General features: G+C 34.2%; 1 protein-coding gene across 5 annotated transcripts in view; it reads left to right on the forward strand.

Annotated features, from left to right (window-relative positions):
- The window catches only part of LOC143244371 (uncharacterized), a 70,600-nt gene extending 52,801 nt beyond the window's left edge, over nucleotides 1-17,799 (forward strand). For all 5 annotated transcript variants that reach the window (XM_076488923.1, XM_076488924.1, XM_076488925.1 and 2 more), the window contains 5 exons: nucleotides 2,424-2,616; nucleotides 5,042-5,277; nucleotides 9,706-9,935; nucleotides 15,471-15,605; nucleotides 16,903-17,799. In XM_076488923.1, coding sequence (XP_076345038.1) covers nucleotides 2,424-2,616; nucleotides 5,042-5,277; nucleotides 9,706-9,935; nucleotides 15,471-15,605; nucleotides 16,903-17,077 — 969 coding nt within the window. In that variant the 3' untranslated portion in view covers nucleotides 17,078-17,799. The remainder of the gene's footprint in view (nucleotides 1-2,423; nucleotides 2,617-5,041; nucleotides 5,278-9,705; nucleotides 9,936-15,470; nucleotides 15,606-16,902) is intronic.
- Nucleotides 17,800-19,732: the final 1,933 nt, after the last annotated feature.

A 19,732-nucleotide genomic window follows, 5' to 3' on the forward strand; every position in this document is an offset into this window, starting at 1 on the left:
CTTGTTTCTAGAAAAAGAAAACGTTGCCAGAATTTTCTCTTCATTTGTCATATTATCAAATCCAAGATTGAGTTTTTGAAATCTTTTTTTTTTTAACAGAAAAACATTTTCATGCAGTACTTCATCATATATCAAAATAACTAACCAATAAGAGCTTAGAAGACCAAATATGGCAGTCAAACATAAATGTGAGCATAACAAAGCAAAAAACAAGAGGTGAATTTAGACTATTTGGGGAATGTTTTCGTGTATACAATCTTGTTTAATTTTTCTTACATGCGCTATAATGTTTGAAATGAATCTCCTCATTTCATTTGGAACTGCCCCCCCTGGTCACATTGACAATTTTGTTAGTGAATTGTCCTGGTCCTTCTTTGATTCACTTCAAATAGTAGGAGAAAATTATTCTCGAAAAGCCCTTTATGTATACATCAGCATAAAGCAGTTTCCATGTTCATTTGGCACCATACTTACAATAAAAATGTTTGTTTATCTTTTTAATTTCTTCATTTTTTATCACGTAAAGAAAGATTTAGTTTTTACAAAACGGGATAAATGTCTGTAACAGGAGACAAGTAAGCCACTCTCGCGATGTTTGTCGAAAAAAAAAATTCTGAGATAATTTCAAGACATTCCAACTGTGAGTAAATGTGCTTATTGAAGTTTTGGTGTAAGATCCTCGTCAGGTTTTAATGGGACTTCATGTAGATTATTGACGTTCTTGTAAATCTATACAGACGTACTGTGTGTGCATATATAACAGAAAAATAAACAATTCGATTTTGATACTGGGTATTGAAAAAAGTGGATTTTTCAATAAAAGGGAGTAAATAAACTCTTGCTGAATTTCGTTTCGTGTAAGATCCAGAACACCCAATTATCCATTTTATTCCGAGTGAGTCTTGACTTCCTTATGTCCAAGACAGTGCAGGCCCAGTAATTAAAGGCTAGACTGTGGAGCTTAAGATTCGTTGTTCGAGTTCTGTTACTGCTGTACAAAAACAATACTTAAATCTAAGCCTTGGATCCCCGTGGTTGCGTTGTACGAATTACAGTTAAATTCCACTCTTAGATCTGACAAGAGTAACCAAAGGCTGGCAATAAATAGTGTTAACTAGCTAGCTGTCTTTCCTCATTTAAAGAATAAGTAACGGATAGAGTAGGTACTCCTCGTGTAGCTTTGCGCGAAATCCAGCAACCAACCCTTATATTTAAATTATTTTAACTCACGTGAGATTCCCATTACCCCCGTTTTCTTCTTCCCAGAGAAAACAGATTTAGCTTATTGACGTCGAAGAGGTTTTAAAGATTTTACTAGCTTGGACCAGTTTCATTCATAATGTTTTTTTTTTTTAACGTCTCGGTATCTGTTAATATTATTCCATGCAGGCAAAGTAAATGGTTCGAGTATGGCCTAATGTTATCGTATCGGACTGGATCTTAAGGTCCAAAGTTCGCGACGCTTGGTCACAAAATTTCGCTTCTCACTTCTTAGACCGTAGGTACCTTACAAAAATGACGACCAAATCCCAATTCGATTAGCGTAATCCAAGATTTGGCAGTTGCCAGAGTTGGCTGTCTTTCCTTTATGTATCACTTTGTGAGAATATTCGAAACAAACGTATAGTATAAGATGAACATACTTGTTGGGAACCTTCACACGCTCCATTGTCATTCGTTGAAATACATAACAGAGCACATAACCCACATGCCAATAACTGAATGTACGCATTTAATTACAAGGGTTTTATCATGAACAGTACGTTTTATGAAACCGAAGAGCTCAACAGAAAGAATGCTTTTCTTTAAACTTTCTAAGATTCGTTACTTGTACACGAAAGAACCGAGACAAAATCTTTGTTGTTCATAAAAAAAGAAATTTGTGTTTTTTTACGTAGAAAACTACATAATGGGGTATCTGTGCTGCGACCATACCGGTACTTAAACCCGGTTTATAACGCTATAAGCCAATGAACCACTCTGAGGCTGCATCAAAGTAGTTTGTTGCAGCGCAAAACCACATTGATCTGTGCACTGGCCACCACGGAGTTTAGTGCTGAAAGTTCGTAAACTTACCCTGACTCATCGAGTTACAAAAAAAAAAACACCTTCGAAAATTGCTGAACCAAAGACAGTGATTACTCTATCTGTTTCTGTTAATTTTAACTCACTGCAAATGTGTATATATTCGTGTATTAATTTTTAATCTCTAGGAGTTTAAAATGCCACTTAATCATCCCCAGCTCAGAAAACAACAACTTTTTTTCTTGCAAATCTCCAACACATTTTAAAAAGTATAAAATATAAAATTGGGGCAACCTTCTGGTTGTGAAATGGTTAAATAAATAGTTTCTTGAAGTGACGGTGGGCAAGAATGATTAACTTCTAATTTATTGTAACTATTCCTTTTTGCTTTTGTGTAGGGGCATTCGGAAAACCATTTGTTAAACGAACCAGAGTCCGAACTTCCAAGACACGTGCAGCTAGAACCTTTGCCTTCATACCAGCAGTTTTATCGCGATGTCTATGGCACACAAGAAGGGGTGAATCGCCTGAAAAAAAAATATGGACCCACTGGACTCCAGCGCGCCACAATTGACCACGGTATTCACCAACGTGAGTAAAATAACTTTGTTTCTCTGCATAAAGCGACACAATGGGCTAGCTGTGCTGTGCTCACCGCAGGTATTGAAAACCGATTTCTACCGGTAAGTCTGAAGACTTACCGCTAAGCCGCTGAATGGTAAAATACCTTTTTAAACACGCTGCAGTAACGTATTCTACTAAAGTGATAGTGGAATACTTGGCCAGCTTAGAACAATGGAATATTTGCATATGAACAATGTAAACAGTATTTTGATTAACAATAAGTTAATCAAGACTCTTATGTAGCGAGATTGAAATAAAGAATGTCTTTAGCAGATTAACACGGGGTTTACTAAATTAAAACAAGAGTTTGAGAATAAATGAAGACTGAAATGTTTGCTCAAATGGATTAAGATAAAAGGTTGCTTCGTGAAACAGAACTATATTAAATATTTGGTGAAGAAAAAATATTGATACAAAATAAACTGAAAAATAAATTGAGTAAACAGAAAAAAGGGGTGTAAACATTTGAAGGAAATATTTGAGGTATCTAAAAGGCTTTTAACAACAGAAATTATTTTAGTATTATAACTTTTACGTTACCTCATCTTGTGAGAAAAAAAAAATATATTGCCCTGGCTTTATGATCAAGTTTACAAGAACACCAGTCACCATCAGGAATTCAATACTTTATATTAAAATAAATTTTCAGCACAAAGACATTTTTTCATCTTCTAGTGCAACATGCTCGACTGCTCAATGACAAACTTGAGGGCTTATAGTGCTAGGGTTCAGGACTCGATCACCACAGCGGACTAAACACAGATAGCCCATTTGCAATATTTCGCTAAATATTGAATATCGAGTATTATTAAAAGGTTGGAATAAAAAACAAAGTGATTTTTTTATATCTTGTTTGTGGAGATATGAACTTGTTTACCTGTTATGTTGTAAAGTTTGGACCTAGCACTGTTCGATAGTTAACGTACTGTGGGATTGAAATAGACGTCCAAGTGTCACGTAACTTCTGTGTAGCATCTCGCGTATCACAGTGAGCACCTCCTCTTTAAAGTTTGAAACTCTGAATTCATGGTTTTCATTTAGAACAAGAACAGTTTGTTAAGCCTTAAAATGTTTTGTAAATTATTAATCTTGCTGAATTAACATCAAAAAATATTCTTATACACAAAACTTGAACTTGTTTCAAATGCTTTAACAGTTTATCTCGTGTAAGAATTTTTAGGTTATGAACTTAACATGCTGCTAGCACGATTGGCTGCCAGTATACGAGAAAGTAACTTTCAGACAGCTTGTAATTTTAAATAGTTTGAACTTCTGTTGTTTAACTATACAGTGTTCCTCTTTATTATTCTAAGTAAATTGTAGATACGTCATGACATGTGAGGTAATCACAATAAGTTATCAGTGGGTTATTGGGTAACCTGTAGTAACGCTACGAACTGTGAGGTAATGGTTGTAATGGTTTTCGTGTTGTTAAGTAACTTGTAGCAACGTCAAGAGATTTGAAGTAATGACGCATGTTGTTAATTAATATACCTTTCTACATACGCCTTAAAGAAAACATCCCACGGGACGCCACATGAAAATTTTCAATAAAATAAAAAGATGTATTAGTTATTCCTCTCAAAAAAATAGAATTTCGAAAAAGTCTGCATTTCTTTCAATTCAGACGTAAGCACGCTAGTTTAGCCAGTTCTGTACACACCAAATGTATTAAGTTTGATACAAATTCGAAGCTTAACGAATTAATTACGGGTTATCATTACTTCTTGAATCGCCTGGAAAATCTACACGTAACCAGCATTCGCAATATCCATCTCTAAATCTGCTAATGTTGACTGCAACACATTCATCAACCAAACTAAAAGTTTCCAAAAGCCTAATGTTGCAATAACTTACAAATTACAAGTTCAGTTAGTACTGAACTGATAAAGGTATACCTTATCCTTGTTTTTTGGGTTTTTTTAACCAGTCAGTCGTCAAATATTCTCTACAGTTTTAAGGTTTCTGCAAAGCTTATAAATGTTGTAAGTTCATACTATTTTCCTTGCAATACACAGACTAGTCTGTTTTTATCATTATGTTCCAAATTAATAAGGATTTAAATCTAATAACCACCTAATATTAAAGTTATTTAAACAGACGTAATTAGTTTCTTTATAATATTAGATACTGCAAAATATCAAGATATATCTCAACTGTTTAGACAGTAGGCAAGACGTTACGTTCTGTAGACATAAAATTAAAAAAAAAATAAACGCTGTCTCCAACTAAATGAAATGTTTTTATTCTTTCCCGCTCGATAAATCACACCTAATGGTGAACATAAGTACTGTAAATGTATATAAGAGTAATACTTGTACACATCAGCGTAAGAAATGACAAGATTGTTTTTAATTAATACGTAAATGTGTAGATTTCGTATGTTTTTTAGATATAGAAGATATTCGCCGAGCCAATGAACATTTCCTTCAGATCAGACAGATGGCACTGTGCCATACACCACGCCCTCTTGTGGTACATATCGAGGATTACTATCCGGATCCCAGTAAAAAATACCTTCCAAAGTGTACAGTTTTACACAGGTGTACAGAAGACAGCGGGTGTTGTGATAATGAAAGAACGAAGTGTGGTCCCAAATCTGTCCAAGAGGTTGTTCTCTATTTCTATGTAAGTACTGGTTTGTAAAGTCAGTAGAAAAAACAGTGGAGCTTAATTGTAAAAATAACTAAATAAACATCTTTGTAATTAAAAGAGTACAGTGCGTATACGTGCGTGCTAAGCTTTTCAAACTTCATCAAACTATACAAAAATAATATTAGGAATGACACCACCTATGCGTAACAAATGTTGTAAATAGTATTGTGTGTGCTGCAAATGGAAGGATGTTGGGGAATGGATCTGTCATAAGAACACCACCACAGACAGATGTGTTTACGTATTAAGGTTTTGTGTGCAAGTTTCTACATTTGTTATGGACACTAAAGAGAGTAATACTACTGCCACTCTGTTATTCGATTCAAAGTATCTGTGATCATGCTATAGGCATTATACAACATTTGTTAATATTTTTATTATAATGAAGGTTATTACCTATGCGTTTCTGTGTGTTAGTATCTGTCGCCCAGAGTTGGCTGGCTCGAAATTCGCAAGTTTTTGTGTGATAGCTTAAAACTAGGTTGTTTAGTTTGAGGGATTTTAACCAATAAAAGAGAGAAACAGCCCGAAATAGAGAACATTTCCGCTTTTTTTTTTGTAATAGACATTCTTGGCTTTGTATTTAAAGACACAAGTATTTAATCAGTTAAATGAGCCAATTTATTACCTTCCACAAAAGAAAGGAATGCAATCAGCATTTAATGGGGTCATTGGGGATTTAATAACAAAAGAAACAAGAAAGGGAAACATTATCTAACATTCTTCTTTATACAATGTTTTTACTTCCTTAACGAATACCCTCAACTAGTTAAAAATTACACGCCGTTAAGCCGCGGTATTTGGGGGTTCAACCTGCTTAACCGTGGCTTAAGTGGTCCGCGACTTAAACTTTTGTGACTGAAAAGCCGAAGTCGCCAACAGCTCCGCCGAGGAGCCTCATCCGGGCCATTGCGTGATCATTATATCGGATAATCGAATTAAAAATAATACTTTAATTATTGATCGCTTTTTTCACGGATTTACCGCGGATTAACTTTAATGTATGAAGAGGTGTAATTCGGTAACAATGGCGGCCTCCATAAAGCTGACATAGAGAGCGGATAAAGTAGATTAACGGTCGATTTCTATTGTAATATATTTTATTTATTTCCCAAATTAAATCAAATCCTTTTTAAATATCCCCTTGGAGTTATAAAGCCAGGATTAAATTCGTAAGCCGCGTTTTTACACGTTCTTAAATTAGCTGTGAGCCGCGATAATCCTCGCTCACATCGCTCACAAGACTTGCTACAGCGGCTTAAGCGATTTCGCGGTTTACTGGTCCGCGGCTTAATGGCGCTCCACTGTATGCTTTGCTCTTGCAGTGGTGTGAGGTCGTGTGTGACATCTGAAACACTATTATAAAACAGACGCTAGCTTATAACGCTACAAAAAAGGGGTTACAATACTCGAGGTGGGCATAGCACAGATAGCCCTTTTTGTATCTTTGTGCTTACTAACAAACAAATTCTATTACGTTTAAATTAGTTGTAATATATATCCCCCTCTCACATGCAGAGACTGGTACCGAAATGAAACATTTAGAAAGTGTGAAATAAAGTTTCGAAATAACGATTTAATACGTATTGCATGTCCTTCAAGATTCAAGAGAGATTACAAGGTGTTAAAATACCTTCATTTCTAAAACAATAAACTTACTCGTATTTTTTTTCTTGTGAAACCCCTGGTGGTACTTTAACAGCAATAACCTGGTGATTTTTGATAATGAATAATTGTGAATGAGTTTTGATGGCAAATTTGCCTTGTGAACGTAGACAAAACTGATTATTATATTTATATATAAATACCACCTGGTGAGATTTAATCGAAGTATGACTTCGATATTCGGTGCTACCTGTTATATTTAAATGATCATACCACCTGGTGAGCTTAGAAGAAACACTGACTGCCATTTTTAAGCGAAGACATTACATAGTAAAAATAGCATTTTACATTAAAACGCATCTTGCAACATGGCTGTAGTAGAAAAGCTACGTGTAAACTTTGTTTGGGCTGAAATACTCAAGGCAACAGAAAGATAAGGGGGGAATAGAATTGAACTGTTACAAATTGGCACAAAAACAGTTTACCCCAGAAGATTAGGGAAATGGAAGTAAACCGTTAGACGTTGGTAAAAAACAAAACAACATTTCTCAGAAGATGATGTGGTACATAATTGGACTGCCAGAAATTGACATAAAAATAACATACCTTAAAGGAGGAGGTTAATAGAGGTAAACTGTTGAGGATAGGTAAAAGTGACAAACTTTACCTTGGAAGGTGGTTAGGTCGGGGCTAGAATTGAACCGTTAGAGATTAGTAAAAACTCAAAACTTCCTAAGAATAAAAAGGTTATATATCACAAATAATAACGAAATATACCTTGAACACCATCCGCTTGTGTCCTACGTTAAAGTTACTAAAATCTGGAGTTAAGATTCCTCACGCCAGACTGAGTGCAGTTAGTCAGTCTACTGTTTTAGTTTATCGCTAAAACAAACTTACGCTTGACTGTTCTGAGGTTGTTATTTATTGTATCTATCAGAATCCCTTTAGGAGTAAGAATATAGTTTAGGTACATTACACTTGCTTTGTAAAATATTAACAGATTTCAATGAAAACTACTTTGTGTAACAAAAATAACTCGTTTTCCAAACAGCATGTGTTCCAGTAATGAAGATAAAAAAAAGTTCATTAACTTTTTCCTTAGTATTTATATACCCAAACCGATTACTTTAGTTAGAAAAGATGTCCCCCAGTGGCATAGCAGTAAGTCTGAAAGGTTATTTCGATATCTGAAGTGGACAAAGCGCAGAAAGTCTGTTGTGAAACTTTAAGCTTAAATAGAAACAAACAGTTAGAAAATTCTTTTTTTTCTAGTATTATTTGTATCCACTTAGAAAAATTCATTTGTCTCACAGTATTTATAATGTACTACTGAATATTCAGTTTTTGATAATCCATTTTTTTTCACAATTATTTATTCTTTGAAACTCGTTTAGGGACCATGACAAATTGATGAAACTTTTGATAATTGTCATTTTCCTGTGAATCATCCGGTAACTCATTGTTGCTTTAATTAATTATTTCGCGACCTCAATTGTTAAATTATTATCTCACTGAAACAGAGCAAAAAAAACAAACAACTAATAACTGCGATGCTTTATTAGTAGCAGTACGTCAATGTTCGCTTCATGTAGTTTATGGATAGACCTACAACTTATCATGTCTATTCAACATCAATTACAATCATTACTAAAAAGGAATGTAAATATGTATATTTAGGCCAACCCCCAACTGCCCTTAAAACTATTTGAACTAACATTTCGTTTAACAATAACTGCGCTCATCTGGTCATGATACATGGTCTTCTAAACCTGACTTTAAAATTCACTCCGTTGTCTTTTCATCGGTATCCAGAAAACTTAGTTAAGACGATACAAAGTTTAAATAAAAAAAATTAAAAATTTATATCTTAAATAAAGCAAGTTATGTTTCCCTCCACTTGAGGAACTTTGATTTACAATTAAATAACAATTACTTTTAATATTTTGCAAGGAAATATTGGAAAAGCATATGGAGAAACCTTCGGCCGCCCAATCTGTATAATTTTCTTGTTTGCCTTTTTTCTTTGTCTACCATATTTCTGAGATACAAAAGCAGCAATGAAAACCAGCCGAGCTGGGACTAGCTTTTGACTTTAAACAACTGTGTAGAAACACATGATAGTATCGACACATAGATAAAAAACTATCAAGTCGTAAATAACTGGCTTAACAAGTCATACTTGTTTTTAGTATTGAGCTAGGTAAAGTATTTATTTTTCCATAACTCAAGTGAATGTACTTAGCTCTTCAGAATGTCTAATACTGGTCAATAATTGTGAATACCAGGTCGCATAGGACTGATTTGCTTAAGTAGCTTCAAACCTCCTGTACATTTCTACACAAAGAAACAATCTAAGCCTTAATATGAAAAACTTGACTGGTTCAACACATAGATATTATTGATATTTCTTTATTTCTCCTTGTTTCTGGTGAATTAAAGGGTGGGTTGTTTTGTGAGTTATCTCTGTCCTGTGAAGAAAAACATTTAAAATGTTAAAAATGGTATCAAATCGTGATATGATGATATATACATAAAGAAAAACACTGAAAAAATAAATACTGGAATAAACCGATAAATTTTGGTGAAGCACACATATGATGCTTCTCGAATTTTTCTCAGTTTTTAAACAACAACGAAAAATTGCCTAACGTAATGAGTTATCTAATCTCTTTCAGAAACAGGATGCTCTTCAGATAATTTGGTTCATTTTCTTTCTTTTTTGCATGAAAAACTAGGCTGTTTTCAAAGACGTGATGAATGTATACCATATAATGGCTGCTTACACTTTTACAGACTCTTCATATTGGGAAACAAGGCACATACGTTGGGTCAAGTGACGCCGTGGACAAACTTCTTTTTGTAAACCACACCGAATGTGAATGTCAAGCTATCAACAATCAGCCACGAATACAAGAGGAGTCGGATCCCAATTTGGATCAGGATCTAGAAACTAGCACTGATCTGGAACAACATTCAGTGCTGGATAACCCCTTACGTCATCCGCCTAGTCAGGAAGATTCAAAGTAAGCAACAAATTAAGTATGTAGTAATTTATTTCCAAAAATAAGGCTCTCCATCCTCATCGAACACCCAATTTTTCGATCCCCGCGATTGGCTCGTAGAAAGGCAATTATTTTGTTTGTTTTTCTTAAGCTCAGAGTTACTAAAAATAATAAGTAAAAATAAGTAAATACAAATACTTTAGATTCAAACTGCTTATAAATTGCGTTTGCTGGCTTCACAAGTTAAGTCATTACAAGTCAAGATGTGATCGTTTTATCATCATCAAAATGTGCAACTTATATTTTAAACCAAAGTAAATGTCTCGAAACGTTTAAAAAATCAAATCAATATTATTCCTTCAGAAAACGATTTAACTTGTTTTTTCAGGTAAAGTATTATAAAAAGCTTGATGTGAAATATTACATTTATGTGATACCATACTGTCGTGAAGTGGGATGTGCGTAATACGTTTCATTGCGTTACGGAATTAATCCATCATTTTCCTTAATGTTATCATTTATCATTCCTCAGTTATCATTTAGATTAGAAAACAACTTTAATGAATACACCAACGTGTCTGTATATACATTATTAAACGCAATATCTAAAACCACTACATACAAACTCCTACAAATAAACAGTTTTCAACATTAGTGTTAGCAATATTAAAGCTCTTTAGGCATGTCTGGCTCGCATGGAGTTTAGTAATTCGTATACAGTTACCCACCGGTACGAGGCAGTCATGACATCTGGTGGACTAATTCTCTGCATGGAAAATGTACAGGAGCGTCTCTGGCAAGATATCTACTTCTAAAGATCTCTACAACATTCTCACGCCCTCTTATCGCCTCCTCACCCTCCCCTTTCAGATTTTAACGGTATATTACTTAGTTTTTATTTAGTTTTTAATTTATATTAATAGTATACTTATAACGCTGGGAAAGGTCAATATAAAGACAGTACATGTACGACGTATTAGTCAACTGTTGTCAATTTGCAGATTTCTATAGCAAAATTATTACCTAACTATTTTCTTTATATCTATTAATTCTCTGCCTGTGAAATACCGGCGAATAATGTAAGTACATGTACACGTTCTTTGAGAAATATCCATTACAACTATTTCCATAACTGTGATCTGTAATCTAGTTCGCTGGGAATAAACGATACTCTGTCTTTAAATCTTCTTTATATGAAGGAACCTAAGCGTCAGCACTTATTTCATTCTGCGATTAAGTATAACAAATGTATGATTAACACTAGTTGTACAGAAATTGAGACTAAAATTTGTACAGAATATTAACACTGAGACAAACAGTTGTACAGGTTGGTTGGGTAACAAAGCTATAAGGCAAGTAGTTAGTTGTACGGGTGGTTGGTCATTCGAAAAGATAAAAAACAAAAAAGGAGCTAATACCTACATTCCAGTGGAAACTACAGCGGCGGCATAGGGTAATGAAAGTGACCCCATTTAATCCCAATCTTGCTGGTTTAACTATTATCCTGTAGGGGGCGTACGCCATGGCATGGCCATCGTTTATCTTATCAATATGTGGTATACATTTTTGTTGATCACACATGCGGTGTACTATAACAACATGTTAATGTTTTTTTACCTGCATAGTTTCATGTTTCAGTACAAGGATCAAGTTCCGTGACGTCAAGTTTAAAGAAGGGTACGTTTTAACGCGCTTACATTTTTTTTTTTTTTTAAATCACAATACTCGGATAACGGCTTTCACCGACTAATAACAATAGTTTTAGTAGGATGGTATAGTACAGGTTACAGAGAACGTTATTCCTTGAATCTATCTATACACCTTACTTCATTGAGGTCAACTAACAATCACAACAAGAATTAAGGCTTTCTTTCGGAGACACTGACCTTGGTGTTTAGACTGCATTAACCATTTCAGAATGTAAATTTCACGTTTAGACACGAGAAGATAAAAACAAAATGTACATACGAGGGCATTCAGGAATTATATACAGATGCTAAAAATGCCCAAAAATACAAATGAAAATAAGGGAGAGCCGTAAAGAGTAGTGCATCTGTGAAAGGGGTAGATGAGTGGGGAGAATATTGGTTAGTCTGGACTTCTCGTATTTATTTTTCTCAAATAATGGACTTTTTAACTTTTCACTATGGAAACTCCATTTAAAAAAAACAACGAACAAGTTTGACGTTAATCTGCATTTTGAAGTACTGTAAGTTACTAGTTTGTTTTCCAATTTCTTGCAATACGTATTTCAACTTGAATTTTTTACTGATGAAACACCATTAGTGCATAGATGCACCAAAGAGCCAGCCAGATTTGATAATGTGATTTGCACTTCTAATCCCATTGGGTAATTCTGGTTACGTCAATAAGGGTAGATAGGGTGCACAAGCTTTGCAATATATATTTCAAACTGTATTCTAATAGTTCACAATACTGTTTATCTTAGAGTAATACATTCACTAGCCTAATATTTCTCACAGTGGGAACCGCTTCCACCCTGGGGGCCTTAAAAGCTTTTTCTGGAGGTGGGGCCGCCAAAAAAATAGGCCGAAAACAACGATGCTGAATTAATTTTAATTATAAGTAAACATTGAACCGATACAAATTATGTTGAATTAATTAATTAATTAAATGATACAATATGTTGAAAGATGTTATTGATTCTACTAATGCAGTTTTTTAATCACCATACTGAAGTAGTTGGGAAGGAGATTCTAAAATCACATTTTAAGGCATTTTTATAGATTGATGGCATCGTCCATTTTATTTATATCAAGTTAGCCTCAGACTACAATTTGAGAACCACTACCCTAGTCTATAATTTGTATTTAAGAGGAATAATATCCGGAACATTATAAATAAAATCACGTAACACCTTTTTGTCGTAACCACAGTTAAAATAATTGAGAGAAACCAAATATTACGTTAACAAGGGCTCCCAGACTAGGGGCTGCGTGAAAGTGACAATTATATAAAATAAACAGTACTGTTGAGGTACTCACTCATAAATTTCTAGATGCATTGGGTAGTGGCCACAATTAGGTGCAGAATAAAGTATAGGAACCTCTGCTTTAGAACATAAGAGATAGCTTGAGATGTGTACTTCAGGCTATGGCTAATCATAGGTACGTTTGTTCTTGCAAGGTTAGCAATAAAATATTGTAAAAATATCATACTGCTGACATCCGTGACATATATTGTAACCTTAATGGTAATAAAATATTTGAGAAATTATTGTGCTTTACACGTGCTACGCTGAAGGCACAGCATTGATACTTGTATATATTGTGAAGCGTTCATAGTAAATGAAAGGTAACTTTTCCAAAATTTAAGTTTTTTGTAAGTTAGGACTTACGTTCACACATTCATTCAGAAATATGCAATAGGACAATAATCTGAGAAGTGGCGTATAATTCACCTACGCTTTCGTCTAGTTACCGCAGCTGTATCCAGAACTTCCGATACTTTGCTTTTTAGTCTTTAGGCCTACTTCCAATAAACATCTGTTTTTGTCAAAGTCCACACAGGCAGGTTCAGCTACTTTAGAATACCTTTTGACAAGACAAATTATCCCCCTAAAATATCAGAAAACTGATAATCTCACTTTAACATATCCTACGACGGTAAATTTACGTATTTTAACTTCTCTGACAGAAACTTCTTTCTCTTACACTTACTTTTGGTTGTCTTCCCACTCTATTTTTATCGTCTACTTACCGTTATTTATACGTTTATCACTTAGAACTCTTATAAAACACTATAACCTCTACTTCAGTGGATTCACCTGACGTTCTATAACCTCGACATCAATAACTTCCAAATAACTTCCCATAATCGTCTTTTAATTCTCTTATTATGAAAAACCCCAACAAAAATAAACTAAACAGCTGTGAAATATTATCACAAGATAATCAATACTATCTACACTAAATAGTCTTTTATATCTGACTTCTAACTACAAAAATCCAGACGAGTATTGAAAGTTCAGGGTACAACTAACTAACCCAACGACTGTGTAAGTGATTTTCACACAGATACTGTTGTGATAAAAAAAAAAAAAGAGAGAGAGAGAGAGAGAGAGAGAAAAGAATGCCTGAATTATATACTGATAGCACTTAAAATAGAATAGAGAAAAGTAGTTCGGCTTGTCAACTGAATTCTAAAGCAATTTAACTGGTCTAAGTGGACTTCTGACAACAAGAAGAGAACTGTATTGTATATAAGATACAACTTTGGTGTATATAACGTAAAGAATTTTTGTACATACGATTAACTTGTTTAAAACATATTTTAAAATAAGCAAAGTGTATGCTGCTCATTTATCGCCAACAAGTCACAAACATCTACTGTAGAAGAATCATTAGCCCAACACACACACACACACACACACACACACACATTTAATTTACTATATATACTAGTTAGAAATAAATTTCTGACAGTCATAAATACTGTATAATTTCCAATCGCCGTATGCGTGAAGTTTCTTTCAATTTCAATGCACGTTTTAAGTTTAATTCTTTATAAAATAATTACTTCAATTATTAAAGCATAGTCTATTTTAAGAACAACACAAAATTAATAATGGGTTTGTACATCTCACTGATGCCTTTGCTTTTTTAGGCCTACAACAATTATAAAACCATTACAGTTTTAGTTAAATATCTACATTTTCTGGCCAGGCATAGCCAGGTGGTTAGGGCGCTAGAGGGTTGGAGATTCGAAACCCGTCGCACCAAACATGCTCACCTCTTTTAGACACGTTTTAATGTGACGGTCAATCCCATTTTTCTTTGGTAAAAGAGCAGCTCAAGAGTTGGTGGTAAGGGGTCATAACTAGCTGTTTTCCCTCCAGACATACATTGATTAATTAGGGACGGCTAGCGCAGATAGCCCTCGTTTAGCAAACTTCATAAAATAAAACAAACAAAAATAAATTTCCGATTCCATTCAATTATCTATCTTGCCTAATTTTTAAGCCGAAGTAGAGGGCGCAATTTATAACTTTTGGCCATTATCTGAACTGACTGATCAAAACATACTCCTGTAGATGTGATAGGTGCCATGTCTCTTACTACAATATTTCGTGACGAGAAATTTGAGTTAAGTAACTTGTTTATGTGTAAAAAGACAGCTGGTACGAGGAACTCGTGACACTTCAAGTTTGTTACGATCAGTGATAGGCACGTTTAAAGATAATATATAAACAGGTGTTTAGTAGTCAGTGGCTGAGTTATTAAATGATAGGATGTATGTTTAGTGTTACTGATGCCTATGCCTAGGGTTAAATTTTCCGCTGCTTTGCGAGGATTATGTAGAGAAAGGCAGCGGTATTGCTTTTAATTATTTTACTGTGCTGTTTATTATAACTCACCATTAGAGTTGAATTTCCTGGTTATTGTTAAATTGAAAACAGATAAAAACCAAAAACTTTACTATTTTTCTAAATTTGTGTTTAAAAGGAGTGAGCTTTTATACAAGTTTGTAGCATTGATCTTTATTCTTCTTAACTAATTATCAATTTAATATTACATTTTTGCCTCTTCGCTCTAGATGTCGTGAGTGTCCACTGCCATTTTATAGAAGAGAATACCCGGATGGACGATGTAACTGTGATTGCTTCGACCATCAGAAACCGTGTCTGCGAATAAAGAGAGGACGAGCTGCAATGTCTGAGATTGAGAGAAGGTAAATCTATTGTTATTATTTCGTTTTTCTTCAAACATAGGCGGAAAAACCGGCTGGGACATTAGACTAGTCATTAATTTTCAAATTGATGGCCTACGGTCCTACAGAGGCTGAATGTTTAAAACTGAAAACTAAGTGTTTAATTTACAAACTTTAATCATTTCTTAACAAAATTCATTTTTCTTTATAGTAAGTAAAGTTAATTCTAATAAATGTGTCTTATTATTATTGTTATTTACGCTGCTTCTTACCGACAATTCTTCGACAACGTACCTCTGAATATTTTGGCTCGCTGAAATCAAGCTCGCCTAATAATTCGCTCCTCAGTGGCACAGCGGTTAGACTAAGGCTTATAACACCCAAAACAGGGTTTCAATACTCGTGGTGGACGCAACACAAATAGCGCACTGTATATTTATGCGCTTAATTTCAATCAAACAAAACATCTAATATGTTACATTTCAGAGCCATCTATGATTTCAAAGTAGATGTTTTGAATTACAAGTTGAAACCTCCTGAAGAACGAGGTAACTAACAGCGAGTTTGTTTGTTTTTTCGTTTTTGTCAGGAATAGAAAAATTGTCAACCCCCACCTGTAGTTCTGGATAAAACAATATTTCAAAATATTTGGCTGATTTTCAATTTTGGAGGAAAAATAACTATAAAAAACACTGTTTCGTTCTCCATCTCTGGACGTGGTGTTGATTCCTTATTGTATTATATAATATAATATATTTCTAATAAAGTCTTTGAAAACTGCTGGACAAACAAATTTGGTTTTGTTAAGATAATCGTGGTTCTAAAACGAATGTTCTTATCGTTACGTTTTCAATATATACTTTATCTGCTTCAAAAATTTGTACTATTTTATAGAAAGAGTTTTAAAGAAAAGAAAACTAATATTTAGTTTTGTTATTGTTTCAGTATGTTTTTAATGTGAAGATGTGAACGAGTTTTTAGATGTACTCGGTTGCAAATATATATTCTATTTTTTATTAATTTTTAAATGAAAACCCAATTCCTTTTAGATGTCGCTCCCATTTTATGTTAGTTGAAACCATTTTCATTTTCACGTAAAAAAACAAAAACAACGAGCCTGGTTAATAATTCGTTATGTTAATTTTGTATTATTGTATAAACAAACGTACAATCAATCCTCAAATTAATGAAAAATATCTAAGCCATCTTTATCAGAAGGATAACACTAACAAAACGACGTTATTTGCCAACCGTTCGCTATTTAATTATAAACAGATGTATGTTCTGCAACGATAAGTTTATATTTTCTTTATTTCAGGTGCATCCAGTCTGGTCAGTGTCACATTCCTGAATGTGAATATGGACATTTTAACTCTTCAACAGGAGAATGCCCCAAACGACCCTGGAACCATAAGAGAAAATTCAATGGTCGTAAAGACGATAATAAAAAACGTCATCCCTACCACAGATGGTCTTTCTATGAACGCGACTAACTTTTAGAAAATGCAAAATAACACTGACCTAGTCGCTATAATATACACACCGGGAGATCCTTGTTCGAAGCATTGGCCGCTAGAGGGATTCCTCAATTGTAGAGCCTGACTTTCGGTTTTCGCCCAGATGGAGCACATTTAAGTTCCTTCCTAAAATTAAAATATTATAGTTATAAAAAAAAAAAAGAAAAGGAAAGGGACATTTGCAAATCTATAAAGTTTTACTAAAAAAAGGGAAAAATCACCACTTCAGAACATCATTTGGACCTGTAATCGTGATATAATTATTATTATTAAATCTTTTTATTTGTCACTTCCTTGGTTGCAAGTAGCGCCTTCTGTAACGTAAAAGATTCTCTCCATATCCAAATCTGTTAACAGTTCTTTATTGTGTGTTTATACAAAATATTAATTGTTCACTTTATGTTACAATGCTTATGAATTTCTTAGTACATGTGACAAAGCTTCTATGCTGCATTGCCTTTTTGGTCGAATTGTCGACCTGTTTAGGAATATATGGCTGTTTTCGTTAAACCAGGAATGAAACTGGTAGTGTGTGTGTGTGTGTGAACGACCACTTTTGTCAATGATGGAACTTTAAAATGCTTGGAAAATAAGTAGTAAGACTTGACTCTGTGTGTGTGGATTTGTTTATATTACTTGAGTTTTAAAATAATATGTTTGCATTTCTGTCAAGTTCAGTAAATGCTCCTTGTATCTAAGAGTTTGTTTGTTATATTTACTTCGTGCTTGGAAAACGCAACGCAATGAAACTACAAGACATTTCAAATTAGCATAATAGTTTTAATGAAAAAGGGACAAGTAAAACTATCGACCATGAATAGGATTTTAAAGAAATTCATTAACGTCAATGCGCACAATACATAAATTTGCGCAGAAACGAGGTGCTTAATATATTTTCATGCATTATTTGAAACTAAAGACTATCTGAAAAAGAAATGTATCTCAGGACGGCTGTTATCGGTATTAACACTTTTACTAATAAAGCAGTAACAACGTTTCAATCTTCCTAGGATGATGACCTGGGAAAGTCGAAACGTTGTTTGGTTTGTTTTGAATCTCGCGCAAAGCCATCCCTAATTTTGGAGTGTAAGGCTAGAGGAAAGGCAGCTAGTCATCACTGCCAACTTTTGTACTACTCGTTTATCGACGAATATTGGGATTGAACGTCACATTACAATGCCCCCACGGCTGAAAGGGCGAACATATGTGACCGAAACGCTAAGCCAGAAACGTTGTTTGCTGCTTTATTAGTAAAAATGTTAATACCCATAACAGCCGTCCTGAGATACATTTTTACTTCAAGTGGGTTTCTCGTCATCAAGAATGAAAAAGAAATTATTTGTACGTACCACTGGACGGGTCACTATGACAGACCAGTCCATTTTTTAATAATTATTAATATATTAATAATATACTAATAGTAAGCATTGAAGAAACCTTCAATTATAAAAATAAAATTGCGCTTACATCGTCTGTTCCACATCGAAACAAATTGCTTATTTGTTTGTTGTTGGTTTTTAAAATATATATAATCTTCATTGTTGACCGTCTCGAGGTTTCTTTGGTTAGTTCTTTTTAATTCAATACTTTGAGGGTGGTTGTTTAAATTTTATTTAATCATAGATCAACACAAGCTACAATGACTATTGCAGTCTGACATGACCAGATAGTTAGGGCGCTCGACACGCAATCTGCAGGCGGTAGTTTCGAATCCCCGTCTCACCAAACACGCTCGCTATTTCATCTGTTGATCTTTATAATGTGTGTTGGTAAAAGAGTAACCCAAGAGTTGGCGGCGAGTGGGGATGACTAGCTGCTTTCCCTCCAGCCTTTCACTGCTAAATTAGGAACGGCTAGCGCAGATAACCCTCGTGTAGTTTTGCGCGACAAACAAAAGAAAGGACTTAAAACTTTGTTTTTTACTAATTTAAGTTTTTAAGATGAAATACAAAAAAAAATCTGGAATTAAGAATTATTGTGTTGCCGTTTTAGAAAACGGGTGTAATAAACGTTATTAAGCAATGCGATTCTTAAGGTTTAAACTTTAAAAAATCAAGAATAATATTTTTTAAATTTACATAATTTATTTTTAATGTCACGAAAAATGTCAGGTTCATTTTCGCACAATATTTTGGTAAGCTGTTAGGCTTAACGTTCCGAGATCTTTGACTTGTACTTCCAGACAAAATAAATATATAATTAAGAAATCAAAAGACGTATTTAATTATTCTGTAGCTTTTCTACAGAATGTTGAGTAATTTATGTTAAACAATTGTGAATATGTAATAGAACAAGTCACGTGACAGCCACAGTCGATCGCAGTGTAACTAATGTAACGGAGCTATATTTTATTAATAACATTGTTTGACATTCGTAGCTGTGATGTCGATGAAAAATGTTCAGATCGGAGATTTGATATTTAAGACAGATATCTCTTACAATTACTGGAAAATTTGGGAATATGTATCAACTTGGGATAGCGGAACCATCCAGAAAAAGAGTCTGCAGCAAGTCGCAATTTAGCGGTAGTAAGCGAAGTTCGGCGTATTTTACGAACACAAAGGACAGTGGCAAAAACCATCCACGTGTTCCAGGCAGCAGTAGCAATATATTCGAGAAGGTTCTCTGTCT

This window comes from Tachypleus tridentatus, chromosome 2 (genome assembly GCF_004210375.1).
Source record: "Tachypleus tridentatus isolate NWPU-2018 chromosome 2, ASM421037v1, whole genome shotgun sequence".
In the NCBI taxonomy this organism is placed as follows: Eukaryota; Metazoa; Arthropoda; class Merostomata; order Xiphosura; family Limulidae; genus Tachypleus; species Tachypleus tridentatus.